Source organism: Ranitomeya imitator, chromosome 3, assembly GCF_032444005.1.
Source record: "Ranitomeya imitator isolate aRanImi1 chromosome 3, aRanImi1.pri, whole genome shotgun sequence".
In the NCBI taxonomy this organism is placed as follows: Eukaryota; Metazoa; Chordata; class Amphibia; order Anura; family Dendrobatidae; genus Ranitomeya; species Ranitomeya imitator.
Window position 1 is genome coordinate 117,506,229 of NC_091284.1, and position 23,105 is coordinate 117,529,333.

A 23,105-nucleotide genomic window follows, 5' to 3' on the forward strand; every position below is an offset into this window, starting at 1 on the left:
TGTTTGTTTCTGACCAAATACTTATTTTCCAACATAATATGCAAATAAAATGATAAAAAAAACAGACAATGTGATTTTCTGGATTTTTTTTTCTCAGTTTGTCTCCCATAGTTGAGGTCTACCTATGATGTAAATTACAGACGCCTCTCATCGTTTTAAGTGGTGGAACTTGCACTATTGTTGACTGACTAAATACTTTTTTGCCCCACTGTATATATATGTATTAATAGATGCGTTCGCAACCCAGGGTCCAGCGTGCAGGAGAGGAACCTGCGGCTGAAGCAGAATGGGAGACCGCAGCTGACATGGCTCGAGATTCCCCCTGTGCAGCGGCAGGAACTCGACTCTTAACAGACGGGTGACAAATATCCTGCTGAACATCTCAGGAAGCATGAAAAAAACAAGCATATTCTTTTTCCATGGTTTGCACTACAGACCAGCAGTATGGACCAGTCGGTCTTCAGTGAGGCACCATATTCACTTAGCAGTACATGTATGGGTCACCCTCTTACTATAACATGCATTGAAAAAATCACTTGTTTAGATTTGGTGAAGCCGCTTAATGAAACAATATCCAACAGTGAGGTCTTTAATACAAAAAAAGCTGTGCGTTCCTACTTTAAAAGATTTGTTTATTGTCCCTCTCTGCCCAATACAACATGGGATATGCTGCATACCGGGTGGTACTATTACCTCGGCAATACTCCTACGATGGCCAGGTGCTTTCCATCACAAAAGGAGCAGTGCACGATATCCGCATGACCTCCGCCAATCCCAACCAGAATGCAGCAGTCCCTCTCCATAGGCCACATTGAAAAATGCAGAAATCTTTTCATTTTCAGTGTATTTTTGCATCTTGGAGTGAAGATCATGGTCTCTTGAGATTGAACAAAGTAAACCCTGTCATTTGCCCTACTTTGCATACCCTAATTTAATCCCAAGTTTAAAAATGCAAAAAAAGAGCAATGGTAGACCATGTATTGTTATAAATATGATGCATCACAAAAAAAAACAAAAAAACAATGTGAATTTTCTTCTTTATAGCTGCACTAAAACACACAGAACAAAACACAGAGACGGATCCTAAATGTTTCCATTATTTGTGTCTAATTTCATTTCAGACTCTTACGCTTTGTGATTTTCTTACATCTAATTCTGAGCTATTTTAGTCCAATGTTTATCCATTACACTGTGCTCAATGTACCTCAGCGTGTAACGTTACACACTGCTTCCATTCATACTAGTCGTGCTAGCCTCACCTGACCTGCCTTTACTTTACAACCTTTCCCTCTACAAGTCTGCTCGGTCTTCTTGTTAAGATGTATAATGGTCATGTTTATCTACAACCACTAAATGGACAAAAGTATTGGGATACTTCCACCTTATACATGAAGTACAAGAACGTTCATGACATCCCATTCTAAAGCCACAGGATCTACTACGGAGTTGATCCCCACTTTGCAGCTATATCAGCCTCCACCCTTTGGGAAGGCTTTCTACAAGATTTTGGAGTTTGTCTCTGAGAATATTTGCCCATTTATTCAGAAGAGAATCTGTGAGATTAGACACTGATGTTGGAGGAGATGGTCTAGATCTCAATCTCCGCTTTAGTTCATCCCAAAGGTGTTTGATAGGATTGAGGTCAAAACTCTGTACGAAAAGTCAAATTCTTCCATACAACCTCCTCCAACCATGTCTTTATGTTCCTTGCTTTGTCTACTGGGGAACAGTCATGCTGGAATAGAGAAGGTCCTTCCTCAAACTCTTCTAACACAGTTGGAAGCAAACTATTATCCAAAATCTCTGGTAGGCTGAAGCATTAGGATTCATCTTATTTGGAACAAGTTTATCTAGGCCAACCCCTTAGAATCAACCTCATGGCATTAGCCTTCTTCCACCAAACGTTATTATCGGGAAAGTGCAGTCAAACAGGCTACATTGTTCTCGGGGAAGCAGAGTGGGCAGTTGCTCTGGTCCAGCTCATAAGATGGGCCCACCCAGAGTGACCGCTACACAACGGTATCAGTGTAGTCTGCCGATACCTTTTAACTCAGCAGTAGAGCAGAAGGCCATGTTCTCTCCTCACAACTACTCTCCACTCTGTAATCCGCAGTTCACTTTAGACCTGCAGACTACGTAGCAGAAGGAGCATGTACAGGACAGCTGGTGCACTGACGTCACCGCATCGCTCACTGTGGGACCATGTGTTGGAGCCATTATTACTGCATGTGGGAGACTGAAGGGACATTATTACTGTCTGTGTATGGGAGAGGAGACTCAGGGGACTGTTATTACTGCATGTGCGGGTCTTGGGACTTAATTACTCTATGTAGGGGAACTCAGGACATTATTACTGCATGTGGGGGGATTCAAGGGACATTATTACTGTTTTTGTGTTGGGGAGGCTCATGAGACTGTATAACGGCACTGTTATTACGGCATGTGGGGGTCTCAGGACATAATTACTCTATGTGGGGAAACTCAGGACATTATTACTGCATGTGGGGGGGATTCAAGGGACATTATTACTGTGTGTGTTGGGGGAGGCTCATGAGACTGTATAACGGCACTGTTATTACGGCATGTGGGGGAACTCAGGACATTATTACTGCATGTGGGGGGATTCAAGGAACATTATTACTGTATGTGTGTTGGGGGAGGCTCATGAGACTGTATAACAGCACTGTTATTACTGCATGTGGGGGGATTCAAGGGACATTATTACTGTATGTGTGTTGGGGAGGCTCATGAGATTGTATAACGGCACTGTTATTACTGCATGTGGGGGGATTCAAGGGACATTATTACTGTATGTGTGTTGGGGGAGGCTCATGGGACTGTATAACAGCACTGTTATTACTGCATGTGAGGGTCTCAGGACGTAATTACTATATGTGGGGGAACTCGAGACATTAATACTATCCATTGGGCAACATTATTACTCTGTGTACAGGAATTCTAGATTAATTAAATATGTGAAGGGTTTTATGGCATTATTACTATACATATGAGGACTCAGGGAGCATTATTACTTTTGTTGAAGCAGTCATGGCATTATTAATTGCTAAGGGGACACTTAGGGGATATTAATATTTTTAGAGACACTTTGGGGACAATATTTAATGTTAAGTGGACAATTAAGAGACATTATTAAATTATAGGGCCACTCAGGGTATTGTAACTGTCAAATCATTGCTAGCACAAAATAAATAAATGCAAAGTAAGAAAAAAAAAATGTCCCCAAATGTGTCCCTATCCTTTAACCCCCACAGTGAACATAGTACATACGCTGCCAAAATTGCTGTTTTTCTTTTTTGTTTATTCCTCCTACAATTTGCAAAAAAATGTGATAAAAAGTCGTATTGTCCCTAAAATTTTCCAGTGAAAACCTTAAAGCGAACCTGTCAGCAGGATTGTACTCAGTAAACTACAGACAGTGTCAGGTTGGTGCTGTTATTCTGATTACAATGATACCTGTTGAAGAAATTGTGTTTGTTGTGTAACCAGTGTTACAAGTTTTCAGTTAATGAGATTCTCGTGCTCCGGGGCGGTCTGTGGGGGTCTTTATGTGGTGGTCTGCTTATCTATTCATGTATATGGCTTCTGACAGGTCACTGATCCCTCATTGACCTTCTCCCTAGTTTACATACTGAATATACTATTGTTGGGAAATAATATATATATACAGTACAGACCAAAAGTTTGGACACACCTTCTCATTTAAAGATTTTTTTTGTATTTTCATGACTATGAAAATTGTACATTCACACTGAAGGCATCAAAACTATGAATTAACACATGTGGAATTATATACTTAACAAAAAAGTGTGAAACAACTGAAAATATGTCTTATATTCTAGGTTCTTCAAAGTAGCCACCTTTTGCTTTGATTACTGCTTTGCACACTCTTGGCATTCTCTTGATGAGCTTCAAGAGGTAGTCACCAGGAATCGTCTTCCAACAATCTTGAAGGAGTTCCCAGAGATGCTTAGCACTTGTTGGCCCTTTTGCCTTCACTCTGCGGTCCAGCTCACCCCAAACCAGGTAATCTGGCGTAGCACCCCATCACTCTCCTTCTTGGTCAAATAGCCCTCACACAGCCTGGAGGTGTGTTTGGGGTCATTGTCCTGTTGAAAAATAAATGATGGTCCAACTAAACGCAAACTGGATGGAATAGCATGCCTCTGCAAAATGCTGTGGTGGCCATGCTGGGTCAGTATGCCTTCAATTTTGAATAAATTCCCAACAGTGTCACCAGTAAAGCACCCACACACCATCACACCTCCTCCATGCTTCATGGTGGGAACCAGGCATGTAAAGTCCACCCGTCCAACAGATTTCCACTGGTCTAATGTCCATTCCTTGTGTTCTTTAGCCCAAACAAGTCTCTTCTGCTTGTTTCCTGTCCTTAGCAGTGGTTTCCTAGCAGCTATTTTACCATTAGGCCTGCTGCACAAAGTCTCCTCTTAACAGTTGTTGTAGAGACGTGTCTGCTGCTAGAACTCTGTGTGGCATTGACCTGGACTCTAATCTGAGCTGCTGGTAACCTGCGATTTCTGAGGCTGGTGACTCGGATAAACTTATCCTCAAAAGCAGAAGTGACTCTTTATCTTCCTTTCCTGGGGTGGTCCTCATGTGAGCCAGTTTCTTTGTAGAGCTTGATGGTTTTTGTCACTGCACTTGGGGACACTTGCAAAGTTTTCCCAATTTTTCGGACTGACTGACCTTCATTTCTTTTCATTTTCAAGTAATGATGACCACTCTTTTTTCTTTACTTAGCTGCTATTTTCTTGCCATAGTACAAATTCTAACAGTCTTTTCAGTAGGACTATCAGCTGTGTATCCACCTGACTTCTGCACAACACAACTGATGGTCCCATCCCCATGTACAAGGCAAGAAATCCCACTTATTAAACCTGACAGGGCACACCTGTGAAGTTAAAACCATTCCCGGTGACTACCTCTTGAAGCTCATCAAGAGAATGCCAAGAGTGTGCAAAGCAGTCATCAAAGCAAAAGGTGGCTACTTTGAAGAAACTAAAATATAAGACATATTTTCAGTTGTTTCACACTTTTTTGTTAAGTACCGTATATAATTCCACATGTATTAATTCATAGTTTTGATGCCTTCAGTGTGAATGTACAATTTTCATAGTCATGAAAATACAGAAAAATCTTTAAATGAGAAGGTGTGTCCAAACTTTTGGTCTGTACTGTATATCTTCATCAAAATGGAGCCTGCACAGTAGCATCTATTGCGTTCCGATAGATGTTACTGTGCAGGTGCCACCGGCGCCATTTTGATGGAGCCAATTTTTTTTTTGTCTAACAAAATGGCGCCGGCAGCCCTTGCGCAGTAGTATCTATAAGAAAGCGATAGATGCTATTGCGCAGGCGCCATTTTGATAAAGATTATATTTTTCCCCCACGATAGTATAGGAGTAAAGCATAAATACAGTGGTGGCAAAAAAAATCTTTACACTTGCGCAGCAAAAAAAAAACTTTATATGTAAAATCCACATCATAATTTCACTTTTTAAAAATGTACACAATGGGGGAGATAATAAAAAACTGTCTAATATTAAAGCTGGCTTTGTTGCAAATATCAACCAATCAACGCTCAGTTTTCACTTCTCTGGTAAAGTGAAAGCTGCACTCTGATTGATTGTTATGTGCAGCTCAGCCAGTTTTGCTATTAGGCAGTCTTTTATTATCTCCCTCAGTTTTTTATTATCTCCCACAATGGGTCGAAAGAAGCTTAAAATGGAAGAGAAATCCCGTGCCTTGACTCTGCTCGAGAAGGGGAATTCGGTGATTGCTGTAGCTAGAGATCTGGGAGTGTCAAGAGAAGCAATTTATCAACTGAAGCGGTCGGTGGCATCATTGCCTCCTGGGATGGTACCGCAGAGGAAGTCAGGCTCTGGCGCACCTAAGAAGACTTCACCAAGGACTGATAAGCTTCTGAAGTGTGAAGTGATGTCACATCCTTCTATAACTGCCATTGAACTAAAAAAACAAGTACCCTATGCTCCTCCAGAACATCGCAACTAGGACAATTCGTCACCGCCTGCAGAAGGACCTGGGTCTACCAAGTTGCCGTGTCGCAAAGAAGCCCCTGCTCACAGCAGCAATGAAGACGAAAAGGCTTGCCTTTTGTAAGAAATATCAAGATTGGACATCTGAAGTGTGGAAGAAAGTGATGTTTAGTGATGAGAGCACTTTCAGGCTGGTAAGGGGAGGCTCAAAGGTCGTGCGTCGTCCGAGTACCGTGTCACGGTATGACCCAAAATATGCAGTTAAGACTGTTAAACACCCTGAGAGTGTGATGGTGTGGGGTGCTGAATCCATGCCTAAACGACTGCAGATGGTGATAAAATGTAAGGGTGACATGTCAAAATACTAATTGTAATAAAATATCCACAATAAAACACTTGAATCCATTTGAATATTAAGATTTTGTGGTTTCTTTGAACTTATAAAGATTTTTTTCGGCTGGCACTGTACATAGAGGCATATTAGGCATGTATTATGCTACAGCGCAGGCACCGCTGCCAGAGCCATATTCATGAATATTAATTTTTTTTTGGAACCCCACAATAATATATTCAGTATGCACAATAGGGGGCAGGACAGTGAAGGATCAGTCTATAAAGGCACAGATGATTGGCCTCGGGTAGAACAAAACATCCAACACTGCGGAGACACCATCACGTGTTTCTCAACGCAGTGATTCCAGAACACTGCCCCCATCCCTTATGGGAAATATGCAGATGCATGTAAAGAAGCTGCGGAGACTCCATCACATGTTTCTCGACGCAAGCAGTGAATAGCCAGGCCTTTCCCCAGGAAGGAACAACCACGGGAAGGGCAGCATCCTATGAAGGAAAGCCACCTATGCCAAGCATGGTATCTATCCACAGACAGCTGTTTCGGGGTGTTTGCCCCTCATCAGTGTGGAGTAGGAATCTGGCTATTAGGAGCAGTGCCTAGTAAAAAGGCTATAAAGGCACAGATGATTGGCCTCGGGGAGAACAATACATCCAACACTGCGGAGACACCATCACGTGTTTCTCAACGCAGTGATTCCAGAACACTGCCCCCATCCCTTATGGGAAATATGCAGATGCATGTAAAGAAGCTGCGGAGACACCATCACGTGTTTCTCGACGCAAGCAGTGAATAGCCAGGCCTTTCCCCGGGAAGGAACCACGGGAAGGGCAGCATCCTATGAAGGAAAGCCACCTATGCCAAGCATGGTATCCATCCACAGACAGCTGTTTCGGGGTGTTTGCCCCTCATCAGTGTGGAGTAGGAATCTGGCTATTAGGAGCAGTGCCTAGTAAAAAGGCTATAAAGGCACAGATGATTGGCCTCGGGGAGAACAAAACATCCAACACTGCGGAGACACCATCACGTGTTTCTCAACGCAGTGATTCCAGAACACTGCCCCCATCCCTTATGGGAAATATGCAGATGCATGTAAAGAAGCTGCGGAGACACCATCACGTGTTTCTCGACGCAAGCAGTGAATAGCGAGGCCTTTCCCCGGGCATATTTCCCCGAAACAGCTGTCTGTGGATGGATACCATGCTTGGCATAGGTGGCTTTCCTTCATAGGATGCTGCCCTTCCCGTGGTTGTTCCTTCCCGGGGAAAGGCCTGGCTATTCACTGCTTGCGTCGAGAAACACGTGATGGTGTCTCCGCAGCTTCTATACATGCATCTGCAGTGAAGGATCAGTGACATGTCATGAGCCATAAGGATGAATATATAAGCAGAGCACCACATAAAGCCCTGCCCACATCCCCACAGCCCCACCCACAAGCCGCCCGAAGCACGAGTATCTCATTAACTGAAAACTGAAAATAAAGATTAATCAACAACCACAAGACAGATTTCATCACCCAGGGATCATTTTAATCAGTATAACAGTGCCAACCTGACACTGTCTGTAGGTTACTGAGCACAATCCTGCTGACAGGTTCACTTTAAACCGACTATTCCCCTGGGGATGCGATTTTTTTTTCTGTCATATGGTTATAAACATATGGGCCTTTTAAGTTAATACATTCAGTTTGCTAATTTCTATTTTACAAGGGGGCCTTGCTCGCAAGATTCTCCAGGGGCATGTCTTTAGTTTACTCTGTATAATTACCTTGGTAATTATCCCCTTGGTAAGGACCATAAAAAATAGCATTTTAAGCACAGTAAAAAGGCACATATCTCTGAAACTGCATCAAGGATTAGAAAAAAATAACAAACAACAAAAAAGCACTTACTTTACTTGGGAGCAGCAGGATAACAGGAACAAGGACTGTCCACTTTTCACCTGGTTCCCTTTAACTTATAAAGCAAAAAAATCTCCACAGCTCCATTGTAAAAAAAAAAAAAGTTATGCCTCATAATATGGCAACACTTTTAAAGTAAAGTTTTATAGTGCAAAGGCAGTAGAACATAAATATATATATATATATTTGGTATTTCTACAACCGGATTGATCTGCAGTTTAGTTTAACATGTCAGTGACATAGCAGTAAACGCCATGAAAACTAACCCCATCCAATAAAAATAAAATGAAAAAATGCAGTTTTTTCCCACCCACCACTATAAAAAGTTATTAAAATTTTTCAATATATTAGATGTACCCCAAGATCATGCCATTATAGAATACCTACCACAAGGGTGACAATAAGAAACCTTTGGCTCATCTTCCATAAAAACAAAAGGTTCCAGAATTGAAATTCCAACAGCCCGATCCTTCATCATCTGTCAATGAAGAGATCCCCCCAATCCGCAGCAGATCGTTGACCATTCTCTCCAAAATTGACAGGTTCTGCAGACTTTTATCTAACGTGTATGGGAGCCTTTTACAATCTTTGTGTCCTATTGCAGACAGGGCATGCTGCAACCTGTGGTCCTACAACTACATGCAGAAGGGGCTCAGTGCTGTTCTCCTGGGACACCTACTGAAGCAGATTTTTCCAGTAAAGAAAAACAATCAATTTTCAACAAAGGACACATCTATTAAATCTTCCTCTAAAAAAAACTAAAAAACCCACAAGCATTTCTTGCTGGATTGCCTTTCTGAAATACTTTGGCATGCATCTGTTTGCTGAATGCAACATAAATAGACGTCTATGTTGGAGCAGAATAGTAAACTCTTTGAGACCAGCTTTAAACAAACTTAGCTGTATCCCTAAATATCCCAGATTTACTTTTCCTCTCATGGGAAAGTGCCCAGTAGGCCAGAAGTGAAGCATTCCAACCCATCTAGCTATTCTGTTTATATAACATTTTATGCTATTTAATTATCGTAAATGGTGGAAAATGTGGGAAATTTACAACCAAAGCCAAACCTGTCTATGGAAAGAACTCGAAAGCAAGTAAGGTGAAGCATATTTGATTTAAATGACAACAGCAAGGAATTCTCCTTTCCTTTTACTGTGTGCATTTACAGAATTACGGTACAAATATTTTTTGCATATAGCTACTTTTTATTTTACTGTGCTTTAGAAATTTGCAACTGTAGTTTATATATTTAGAAACTATATAAATCATTGCCAATGGAGTGACAAGATTACCTATCACAGTAGAATGACTTCCCTAGCTCAATATCAGAATAAATCAGGGAATAAATTCAACAATTAGAATGTAGAGTCATGGCCAATAGTGTTGGCACCCTTGACATTGTTCCAGAAAATTTAGTATTTCTCCTAGAAAATTATTGCAATTACACCTTTTTTTTGTTATTCATGTTTATTTCCTTTGGGTGTTTTGGAACAACACAAAAAATAGAGAAAAAAGGTAAATTGGACATAGTTTCACACAAAACCACAAAAATGGGCAAATTGTTGGCACCCTCAACTTACTATTTGGTTGCATACCCTTTGGAATAAATAACTAAAATCAATCGCTTCCTATACCATAACCATCATGAAGCTTCTTACGCCTCTTAACTGGAATTTTTGACCATTCTTCTTTGCAAACTGCTCCAGTTCTCTCATATTTGAAGGATGCCTTCTCCCAACAGCAATTTTAAGGTTTCTCTAATGTGTTTAATGGGATTTAGAGCTGGACTAATTGCTAGCCACTTCAGAGCTCTCTAGCTTTTTGTTTCCATTCATATATGGGTGCTTCTTGAGGTATGTTTAGGGTCATTGTCCTGGTGGAAGGCCCAAAACCAAAATCCTTCAGGTAATCTTCAGATTTCATTATACCTTGTACACAGTCAAGGTACCCAGTGCCAGAGGCAGCAAAACAACCCCAAAATATATTTGAACCTCCACCATATTTGACTGTACGTACTGTGTTCTTTTTATTGTAGGCCTCATTTTGTTTTCGGTAAACAGTAGAATGGGGTGCTTTACGAAAAAGCTCTAACTTGGTCTCATCTGCCTACAAGACACTTTCCCAGAAGGATTTTGGCTTACTCATGTACATTTTGACAAACTGCAATCTAGCATTCTTATGTCAAAAGTGGGGTCTTCCTGGGTCTCCTGCTATAGTGTTTCATTTCATTCAAATGTCGGTGGATAGTTCACGCTGTAACGGATACACCCTGAGCCTGTAGGACAGGTTGAATTTCTTTGGAACTTGATTTGGGCTGCTTATCCACCATCCAGACTATTCTGTGTTGCAACCTTTCATCAGTTTTTCTCTGCCATCCACATTCAAGGAGATTATCTACAGTACATGGATTGTTATCGTTCTGATTAGGTTGCGCACCGTGGACAAAGGAACATCAAGAACTCTGGAGATGGACTTGTAACCTTGAGATTGTTGATATTTTTAAAATAATTTTAGTTCTCAAGTCCTCAGACAGTTCTCTCCTCATCTTTCTGTTCTCCATGCTTAGTGTGGCACATACAGACACACAATGCAAAGATTGAATCAATGTCTCCACTTTTTCTCTGGTTTCAGGTGTGATTTTCATATTGCCCACACATTTTACTTGCCACAGGTGAGTTTGATCGCGCATCATATGTTTGAAACAAGGTTGTTCACTGACATTTTTGGTAAGGTACCACCACTTTTGTCAGGCCCATTTTGGGGGGTTTTGTGTGAAATTATGTCCAATTTGTCCTTTTCTCAGTTTTTTTTGTGTTGTTCCAATACACACAAGTGTAAAGAACCTGTGTATAACAAAACATTTGTTTCTGCTATAATTTTCCAGGAGAAATACTTTTTCTGGAACAATTTTAAAGGTGCCAACACTTTCAGCCATGACTGTATAAAATTAATGCGGTGTTCTCATGTTATTACATTTATTTAGTCATTTAAACAGTCTGAAAAAAAAGTTTGTAATTGACTGGCTTTTTGTATCATTCTCCTGCTGTTAGAGTTTTTATCCTGCATAATAAATAGCTTTTTTTCCCCAAAGAGCTCAGCTACCAGAATATGGCTGAGTATGAGCAGTAGTTACATTCCAGGAGAGGAGTTAACTCTTAAGATCCCAGTCAGCCCTTCCCAGCCAATTGATATGTGCCTCCCTCTCCCTCTCTCTGCCTCAACTGACAGAATTTTATTAGGCCTGTCCCACACGTCCATACCGGAAAAATTGGTACCGGAGTTATCCGTGTCCGTGTGCTCACGTGGCACATCAGTGTGGCACACGTGCGGCAGCCGTGTGCCGTCCATGTGCCGACTGGGTACCACACGCACCGTGCAGGAGACAGCGCTAGAGTTAAGCGCTGTCCCCTGCTTTGGGTGCTGAATCCAGAATTCATTCCTTCTTCCCAGCAGCGTTCGCTGGAGCGAAGGAATGAAAAATCATTTTTTTTTGTTAAAATAAAGTTCCCGGTAATCTCCCCCCTCCCACCCCCTGTGCGCCCGCCCGCTGACATTAAAATACTTACCCAGCTCCCTCGATGCTTCCTCTCAGCGTCGCAGCAGTGTTTTACACGGACCCATTGACTTTAATGGGTCCATGTGATCCGTGCGCTCCCACGAACACTGACATGTCTCCGTGTTTTTCAAACGGATACACAGTCCATGAAAACATGCTGACGTGCAGAGACACATTGATTTTAATATGTCTACGTGAGTCAGTGTCTCCGGTACGTGAGGAAACTGACACCTCACGTACCGAAGCCACTGACGTGTAAAACCGGCCTTAGTCCTGTAGAATCCGAGTCCCATAGCCTACAGCATAAGCAGTTTCCATAGCAGTTCTCCTAATCATGGCTATATCCCAACACTGCTCAAATACACTGTTAACTCTAAATTTACATATATTGATAGCAGTGTGGAGTTAGAATATGGTTTTCCTAGTACCCATAGTTTCTCATCCATACCCTTGTTTTGCGGCTGCTTACTATAGTCATTATATTCAGAACTACTACTCCCATTTTGTACTTGTTATGCTTCCAGAATCTAGATCATTGAGCTTATTGCTCCTCTATATATTCTCCTCTGATCCTTATTGATTTTTTTACTTTGTGATACTGTTTCCCTGATATACATTTCATTGGTCTTTATAGGTACTGTATTGTATCAAGAAATGCCATTTATTGTCTATGACATCTTATTTTTATATTGTGGACTATGTCATTTTTTCTGTTATGATGCTGAAGTTGGTTTCTTATTCATCCAGTTTCTTATTCGGGGCTGAAGTTAGCTTCTTAAAGGGAACCTGTCACACCGAAAATCGCGGGTGAGGTAAGCCCACCGGCATCAGGGGCTTATCTACAGCATTCTGTAATGCTGTAGATAAGCCCCCGATGTTACCTGAAAGAGGAGAAAAAGACGTTATATTATACTCACCCAGGGGCGGTCCCGTCTTGAGGGCAGAGGATAGTACTGCAGTGCGCAGGCGCCGGAAAGGTCAGAGGCCCGGCGCCTGCACACTGCAGTACTTTGTCTGCCCTCAACAGGGCAGAGCAAAGTACGCATGCGCCGGAGCCGTGGCTGAAGATCAGAAGAGGACGTCTTGTAATGAAGATGGGAGGCGCCGGAGCGGACCAGAGACGCCCATCCGACCTGACCAGCAGCGGGACCGCCCCTGGGTGAGTATAATCTAACGTCTTTTTCCCCTCTTTCAGGTAACATCGGGGGCTTATCTACAGCATTACAGAATGCTGTAGATAAGCCCCTGATGCCGGTGGGCTTACCTCACCCGCGATTTTCGGGGTGGCAGGTTCCCTTTAACATAGTGCATCATTAACATAGCTTGAGGCTGTGTGCACACATAGCAGATTTTTCACGTTTTTTTTTCGCGGTTTTTCGCTATAAAAACGCTATAAAAGCGCAAAAAAAAACCGCTCACATTAAGCATCCTATTTAATAGAATGCAATCCCCATTTTTTGTGCACATGCTGCATTTTTTTCCTGAACAGATTCGCATTCCAGAAAAAAAACGCAGCATGTTCATTAAATTTGCGGAATCGTGGGGATTCCGCACACCTAGGATATATATATATATATATGGGATATATATATATATATAGGATATATATAATGGGCTATGCCCACCATGTGGGAAGTAAGCAGATCATGTGCGGTTGGTACCCAGGGTGGAGGAGAGGAGACTCTCCTCCACGGACTGGGCACCATATAATTGTTAAAAAAAAAAGAATTAACATAAAAAAATCGTGATATACTCACCTTCGATGGCCCCCGGAGTCTTCCTGCCTCTCAGCGCTGCACGCGGCCGCTTCCGTACCTGTAGATGGTGTGTGAAGGACCTGCGATGACGTCGCGGTCACATGACCGCGATGACGTCGCAGTCATGTGACCGCGACGTCATCGAAGGTTCTGCACACACACCATCTATAGGAACGGAAGCCGCTGAGGAGATCGGCTGTTTGCGGTAGGTGAGTATAACCATTTTTTAAAATTATTTTTACCATTCTATCTTTTACTATTGATGCGGCATAGGCAGCATCAATAGTAAAAAGTTGGTCACACTTGTCAAACACTGTTTGACAAGTATGTCCGACCTGTCAATCAGTTTTCCAAGCGATACTACAGATCGCTTGGAAAACGCTAGCATTCTGCAAGCTAATTATGCTTGCAAAACGCTAGTTTTCTGCGAGAATATGCATGCCAATTCCACATGCGATATACACGCGGCAGGAGGCGCAGAATTACCGCGGAAATGTCCGCGGAAATTCTGCAACATGTGCACTTAGCCTGAATGACAGAAATAAAAAATACAATAATAAAATACAATGCAGCAAGGTGCCCTGTTCTGAATACACTTAAAAGCAGCCACAAAAGTTATAAAACTGGCACAAAAATGGGCATCAAAGTGGGCACTGAAGGGCGATATTGAAAGGATTAAATGACTTTGGGCCACTGATATTACACTGCAGACACATAGATCAGGATGCCCCACATCCAATTCAGGTCACTTCAGCCTGGCCTAAATGTGTTCTGGGCATGAGAACTGGCATCGAAGTGGGCAAATGGCCAATGTTCACTGATTTTAATAAATAACTGGTATTTTTAAGGGGTTAAATGACTTTGGGCCACTAATCTCACACCACCATTACATAACAAGTTATGACCTGCATAAAATTCAGTTCACTTTAGCCTGGCTAAAATGTGTTTTGGACATGTGAACTGGCATCAAAGTGGACAACGAGCCAATTTCCACATTTGTCTGCAGTGTTAGAGGAGTGACCCAAAGTTATTTAACCCTTTCAATATCGCCCTTCAGTGCAAACTTTGATGCCCATTTTTGTGCCAGTTGTATAACTTTTGTAGTTTTTTTTAGCATATTCACATCAGGGCACCTTGCTGCATTGTATTTTATTATTGTAATTTTTACTTTTGTCGATAAACCTATAAAAACAGAAAAAAAAGAAATTGCTGGCTAAGAAACCAACTTCAGCATTGTTTATTTATTCACTATTTATATTGTATAGCATATTTTTTGTACCATATTTTTCACTTCTCCACCAGCGACTATTTTAAAACGACCCAGAACGGGTCGAAACGGCCCATTTGTCCCCATACCCAGTGCCATGCTGTTTTTTTTTCATACAAATAAAACTTCAGCATTATAAGAGTTCCAAGGTCTTCATGTGAGTGCGGTTGATTTTTGTATGATCAGAATAAACATTGAGACCATAAATGTGTTGTAGCAGGATGAGGCTCCTGACAAGAATTGTCACTCTTAGGCCGGGGTCACACTAGACCGTAATACGGACGAGTGCAATGCGATAAAAAATCGCATAGCACTCGTCCCAATGTTAATCTATGGGGCAGCTCCCATCATCCGATATTTTATCGGCCGTATTCAGGATCCGAGTGAAATCGCAGCATGCTGCGATTGTCAGCGTTTCTCGGCCGAGAAACGCCAATGAAAGTCTATGGGGGTGAGAAAAAATAGCACAGCACACGGACCATCAGTGTGCCTTGCAAGAAATTCTCAGGCATTGGGCAGGTGACAGGAAAGGCTCAGCCATTATTTGCTCATTTTGCAAGTGTGTGAGAAAATCTCACCATACGGATGCCATACGGATGTCACACGGATGTCACACGGATCATTTAATGCGAGAAAATCGCATCCTCGCACTGCACACGGATCATTGTTTTGGTAACATTTGTGCGATTCTCGTCCGTCAAAAACGGACCGTTTTTTTATACGTTGTGTGTGTCCCCGGCCTTAAAGGGACACTGTCACCTGAATTTGGAGGGAACAATCTTCAGCCATGGAGGCGGGGTTTTTGAGTTTTTGATTCACCCTTTCCTTACCCGTTGGCTGCATGCTGGCTGCAATATTGGATTGAAGTTCATTCTCTGTCCTTCATAGTACACGCCTGAGCAAGGCAAGATTGCACCTTGTGCAGGCATGTACTACGGAGGACAGAGAATGAACTTCAATCCAATATTGCAGCCAGCATGCAGCCAGCGGGTAAGGAAAGGGTGAATCAAAAACTCAAAAACCCCGCCTCCATGGCTGAAGATTGTTCCCTCCAAATTCAGGTGACAGTGTCCCTTTAAGGGTATGTGCGCACATTGCAGATTTGGTGCATTTTTGTCGCATTTGTTTTTTGCCCAGATTTGTGGCAAAACCTGATGCCAGCAAAGTGAATGAGAAACCTGAAGTGTCATGCAAACGTTGAGTATTTTTGACTTGCAGATTTGGTGCAGAAAATAATCTGCAGTATGTCAATTTTCTTTTGCTTTTATTGCCCTGCATTTCTCACCTTTGACTTCACTGAAATTAATCAAAAACGCACCAAATACGTGTAATTGATGCATTTTTGCAGCTGCATTTTTCCTGCCAAGAGAAGCATAAATGGTGCAGAAATTTTCTCAGCGTGTGTACATACCATAAAGGGAGTGCTCGCTCCCCAAGCAACCATAAAGTATGGAGACTGCAGAGCTGTGAGATGCTCAACAGATAACTTGAGAATGCCCCTTTAACTGCAGAGAAAATATTTAATAGAATCACAGAATGTTAGAGTTGGAAGGGACCTCAGGGGTCATCATGTCCAATCCCCTGCTCAATGCAGGATTCACTAAACCATCTCAGACAGATGCCTGTCTATTGTAGCTTCTGTTTGAAGACTTACATTTAAGGAGAACTCACCACCTCTCATGGCAGCCTGTTCCACTCATTGATCACACTCACTGTCAAAGGGTTTTTTCTAATATTTAATCTATATCTTCTCCCTTTCAGCTTCATTCCATGACCAAATGAGAATAAGAATGATCCCTCTACACTGTGACAGCCCTTCAGATATTTGTAGACAGCTCTTAAGTCTCCCTTAACCTTCTTTTTTGCAAGCTAAACATTCCCAGATCCTTTAACCGTTCCTCGTAGTACATACTTTGCTCACCATCCTGGTAGCGCTTCTCTGAACTTGTTTCAGATTTTAACTGTCTTTTTTAAAAGGTGGTGCCCAGAACTGGTCACAGTATTCTAGATGAGGCCTGACCAAGGAGGAGTAGAGGGGGATAATTACTTCATGCGATCTAGACTCAATGCTTCTCTTAATACATCCCAGAACTGTGTTTGCCTTTTTTGCTGCTGCATCACACTGTTGACACTGTGCAGTCTGTGATCTAGTAGCATACCCAAGACTTTTTCACATGTGCTGTTGCTTAGCTCTATTCCTTCCATTCTGTAGATGTAATTTTCATTTTTGTTGCCCAGATGTAGAATCTTACATTTCTCCTTGTTAAATACCATTCTAATAAGGTACCTTCTCACTGAGCAACTTTAGAACGATAACGATAGCGATCCGTGATGTTGCAGCGTTCTGGATAGCGATATCGTTGTGTTTGACACGCAGCAGCGATCAGGATCCTGCTGTGAGATCGCTGGTCGGAGCTAGAAGGCCAGCACCTTATTTCGTCGCTGGATCACCCGCTGACATCGCTGAATCGGCATGTGTGACGCCGATCCAGCGATGTCTTCACTTGTAACCAGGGTAAACATCGGGTTACTAAGCACAGGGCCGCGCTTAGTAACCCGATATTTACCCTGGTTACCATTGTAAATGTAAAAAAAAAACACTACATACTCACATTCCGGTGTCTGTCGCGTCCCCTGGCGTCCGCTTCCCTGCACTCCTCCTGCATCCGGTGTCAGCGCCGGCCGGCCGTAAAGCAGAGCACAGCGATGACGTCACCGCTCTACTTTACGGCCGGCGCTTACACAGGATGCAGGAGGAGTGCAGGGAAGCGGACGCCAGGGGAAGTGACAGGCACTGGAATGTGAGTATGTGTTTTTTTTTTTTACATTTACAATGGTAACCAGGGTAAACATCGGGTCTGCGGCCCTGCGCTTAGTAACCCGATGTTTACCCTGGTTACCCGGGGACTTCGGCATCATTGGTCGCTGGAGAGCTGTCTGTGTGACAGCTCTCCAGCGACCACACAGCGATGCTGCAGCGATCGGCATCGTTGTCTATATCGCTGCAGCGTCGCTTAACGTGACGGTACCTTTAGTTGCTGCCCATTGTTCAAGCTTATCTAGATCCTTGTGAATCCTTTTTCTGTCTTGTCTAGTGTATTCCTCCTAGCTTTGCATTGTTTGCAAATTTGATCACTTTACCTTCAGTTCCCTTATCTAGATCATTTATAAAAAATGTTGAACAACAGTGGGGCCAGGACAGAGCCTTGTGGTACCCCATGTGAAAAACACTCTTCCAATTGGATGTGCAACCATTTATTAACACTCTTTGAGTATGATCACTGAGCCAGTTATGAATCCACCTAATCGTAATCTTGCCAATCCCATACTTGGTATTTTTTTCAATAAGGATAGTATGAAAGACTTTATCAAATGCTTTGCTGAAATCGAGATATACTATATCTATCGTATTTCCCTGATCCACCCAGTGATTCCATCACAAAAAGAAATTAGATTAGTCTGGCATGACTTGTTTGCTACAAACCCATGCTGGCTCTGGTTAATTACTGTATTCTTATCCAAGTACTTAGATACATACTGTTTAATAATTTGTTCAAAGCTATTTCCTTTTTTGAAGATAGGGGCAACATTTGCCCTTCTCCAATCTTCTGGGACTTCTCCTGTTCTCCAGGATTTTTCAAAGATTCTGGCTAGTGGTTCTGCAATTTGGTTTCTTCCAGTGGTGACTGCTGTTTACCAGATGTTAGAGGAGGCAAACCACCATTGATCTCGCATGAGGTGGGACCTGGATTCTAATTTAAAAATGAATGGTCTTTGTGAGACAATTCCTTTACACAATCATGCAGAACTATTATACATACCATAATGGAAAGAAGACCATCTTTATCTTTGTCAAATTTATCAAATAATTTCTTATAGTATATCTGCCTGCGCTTACAGACCCTGCAGTAACTTCTCAGATATTCATGGACAGTCATATCTAATGATAAGGGAAATACAACATAGTAAACATAGTAAATTAAACCAAAATCATTTCCTAACACAGAATTACTAGATGTCAGGGCTCATTCACTCATCAGTGATTTTCCGTGCATGCAATAAACAGTCGAAGTTTCATCAGTGTTTTGATCAGAGAGTATGTATGCCAAAACCAGAAATTGAACTTACAGAGAAAAACTATGACTGAAAGAATGACACCTGTTCTGTGTTTTGAAGACGCCTCTGGTTCGGGCATGGAAATACTGATGAAATATTGATAAAAAATACTGATACGTGAATAAATCCTAAAACAGCACACAGACCCATAGCATTTCATTGATACCTACTGTTCCCAGAAACAGTAGTATATGTACGGCGCATCAATCGCGCGGCCTCACACTGAGCGCTGTTGCAATCGGGTGCAGGTGTCAGTTATGTGTAAGAGCTGAAAACCTGATAGCACAGATCACGGGCATTTAACCCCTCCAATGCCGCTGTCAGTAGTGACAGTGACATAGAGGAGAATCTCATTCCCTGCCGCTTCCATCAGGACAACGCAAAGTAATCGCGTTGTCCTGATGGTCTCCTTGATGGCCGCAGGGTCCTTCAGGGAAGGTGGCATGTCAGTGCCTGCTCAGAGCAGGACCTGAGATGCCTCCTTCCCTCCCTGTCAGACACTGCTCTGATGCCCTGCAGTGCAGATGCGTTGCAGAACAATCGATCAGCGATCTGATGATCCTTCCTGGGACAATATAAAAAAGTAAAAAAATATATATTAAAAAAATGTAAAAATATATATTTTTAAATCCCAAAATAAAGAAGAAAAAAAAGCAGATATTTTTCCTATCAATACATGTATTTATGTAAATAATAAACATATTTGGTATCACTGCATCCATAACAACCCTCTCTATAAAACTTTCCCACTAATTAACCCCTTCAGTGAACATCATATTTTTAGCAGAAAAATAAAAAAATTATAGCTCTCAGAATAAAGCGATGCAAAAATAATTATTTTTTTCTATAAAATAGTTTTTATTGTGTAAAAGCACCAAAACATAAAACAATTATATAAATTGGGTATTGTACTGACCCGAAGGATAAAGCTGCCTTACCAATTTTACCATACGCAGAACGCTGTAAAAAAAAAGAAGCAATTCCTGAATTGCTTGTTTGTGATCATTCTGTCCCCTGAAAGTCATGTGCCCGAAAATAGTACAAATAAAAACGTAAGCTCGTCCTGCAAAAAAACAAGCCATAGCATGACTCTGTTGGCCGAAATATGGAAAAGTTATAACTCTCAAAATATTGTGATGCAAAAGCTAGTTTTTGCAATAAAAGCGTCTATTAGTGTGTGACAGCAGCCAAACATAAAAACCCAATATAGATCTGGTATCTCTGTAATCGAACCGACCCAAAGAATAAAGTCACTTATTCCGCATGAGGAAAGGCGTAAAAAATAAATAAAAACAATTCTTCACATGCTGTTGATTTTTTCACTCTGCCTTTCAAAGACTGCAGTAAGGCTTCACGCACATTTATCCTGTACTCTGTGCTGAGACTTACACTGGGGTTTCCGTGTAAATCTCTGAAATACGTAATTCAGACAGAACCCACAGCTGAAGAATCTGTATAATGAGGCAGACAGAGGCACTTTAGACGCCATATTACCTGTGATCAGGCGGTGTCCGTCTTTTTAGGATTGCATAAAAGTGCCATCGGCCACAGTTTTGTGCACTTCTGAAACAAAGGACACCACTGAACAGAGGCCAGATGGAGTCCGGAGTATACTATACTATACACTTTATTGATCCCAGGGGGAAATTACAGTATTACAGCAGCAATACAAACAGCAGTACATAAAATATTTGGACACAAATCTTGCACAGGTATACCAACATTACATAACAAATAAATGTGGGCGGTCGAGGTATATAAATCACTGTTAATTGACATTAGTGCACCTGCAATCAGTCATTGTTGTCTACCACCCAGAAGAAATTGGACCTCAAAAGTTGTTGTACAATTTGTCCTGAGTACGCTGATACCCCATATGTGGGGGTAAACCACTGTTTGGGCGCATGGCAGAGCTCGGAAGGGAAGGAGCACCATTTGACTTTTCAATGCAAAATTGACTGGAATTGAGATGGGATGCCATGTCGCGTTTGGAGAGCCCCGATGTGCTTAAAGATTGAAACCCCCCACAAGTGACACCATTTTGGAAAGTAGACCCCCTAAGGAACTTATCTAGATGTGTGGTGAGCACTTTGACCCACCAAGTGCTTCACAGAAGTTTATAATGTAGAGCTGTAAAAATAACAAAATCATATTTTTTCACAAAAATGATCTTTTCGCCCCCAATTTTTTTATTTTCCCAAGGGTAACAGAAGAAATTGGACCAAAAAAGTTGTTGTGCAATTTCTTCTGAGTACGCTGATACCCCATATGTTGGGATAAACCACTGTTTGGGCGAATGGCAGAGCTCGGAAGGGAAGGAGCGCCATTTAACTTTTTCAATGTACAATTGACTGGAATTGAGATAGGACTCCATGTCGGGTTTGGAGAGCCCCTATTGTGCCTAAACATTGAAACCCCCCACAAGTGACACCATTTTGGAAAGAAGACCCCCTAAGGAACTTATCTAGATGTGCTGTGAGAACTTTGAAACTCCAAGTGTTTCACTACAGTTTATAACGCAGAGCCGTGAGAATACAAATTCTTTTTTTTCCACAAAAATTATAATTTATCCCCCAGTTTTGTATTTTCCCAAGGGTAACAGGAGAAATTGGGCCCCAAACGTTGTTGTCCAATTTGTCCTGAGTACGCTGATACCCCATATGTGGGGGGGAACCACCATTTAGGCACATGGCAGACCTCGGAAGGGAAGGAGCGCCGTTTGGAATGCAGACTTAGATGGATTGGTCTGCAGGCATCACATTGCATTTGCAGAGCCCCTGATATACCTAAACAGTAGAAACCCCCCACAAGTGACCCCATATTGGAAACTAGACCCCCCAAGGAATTTATCTAGATATGGTGTGAGAACTTGAACCCCCAAGTGTTTCACTACAGTTTATAACGCAGAGCAGTGAAAATAAAAAATCCTTTTTTTTCCACAAAAATTATTTTTGAACCCCCGGTTTTATATTTTCCCAACGGTAAGAGGATAAATTGGACCCTAAAATTTGTTGCCCAATTTGTCCTGAGTACCCTGATACCCCATATGTTGGGGTAAACCCCTGTTTGGGCGCACAGGAGAGCTCAGAAGGGAAGGAGCACTGTTTTACTTTTTCAACACAGAATTGGCTGGAATTGAGATCAGACACCATGTCGCGTTTGGAGAGCCCCTGATGTGCCTAAACAGGTGGAAACCCCCCAATTCTAACTGAAACCTTAACCCTAATACCAACCATAACTCTAACCACACCCCTAACCCAAACATGCCCTTAACCCTAATCTCAACCACACCCCTAACCCCAACACACCCCTAACCCTAATCCCAACCATAACCCTAACCACACCCCTAACCATAATCCCAACCGTAAATGTAATCCAAATCCTAACTTTAGCCCCAACCCTAATTTTAGCCCCAACCCTAACCCTAACTTTAGCCCCAACCCTAACTGTAGCCTCAACCCTAACTGTAGCCCTAACCCTAACTTTAGCCCCAACCCTATCCCTAACTTTAGTCCCAACCCTAACCCTAACTGTAGCCCCAACCCTAGCTGTAGCCCCAACCCTAACTGTAGCCCCAACCCTAAATGTAGCCCCAACCCTAACTTTAGCCCCAATCCTAACCCTCACTTTAGCCCCAACCCTAACTGTAGCCCTAACCCTAACTTTAGCCCCAACCCTAACCCTAACTCTAACCCTAACCCTAATGGGAAAATGGATATAAATAAATTTTTTCAATTTTATTATTTTTCCCTAACTAAGGGGGTGATGAAGGGTTTGATTTACCGTATATACTCGAGTATAAGCCGACCCGAGTATAAGCCGACCCCCTTAATTTTGCCACAAAAAACTGGGAAAACTTATTGACTCGAGTATAAGCCTAGGGTAGAAAATGCAGCATTTACCGGTGAATTTCAAAAATAAAAATAGATGCTCCATACCGTTCATTATTGCCCCATAGATGCTCCATATACAACTGTGCTATATAGAATGCTCTGCACCGTTGATTATGGCCCCATAGATGCTCCTTATAATGCTGTGCCATATATGCTCTGCACCTTTGATTATGGCCCCATAGGTGCTCCTTATAATGCTGTGCCCCATATATGCTCTGCACCTTTATG

General features: G+C 42.1%; 1 protein-coding gene across 1 annotated transcript in view; it reads right to left on the minus strand.

Annotated features, from left to right (window-relative positions):
- LOC138672894 (uncharacterized) overlaps window positions 1–23,105 on the minus strand; it is a 51,462-nt gene that overhangs the window by 13,662 nt on the left and 14,695 nt on the right. The window contains exon 5 of the mRNA XM_069761328.1: window positions 18,690–18,808. Coding sequence (XP_069617429.1) covers window positions 18,690–18,808 — 119 coding nt within the window. The remainder of the gene's footprint in view (window positions 1–18,689; window positions 18,809–23,105) is intronic.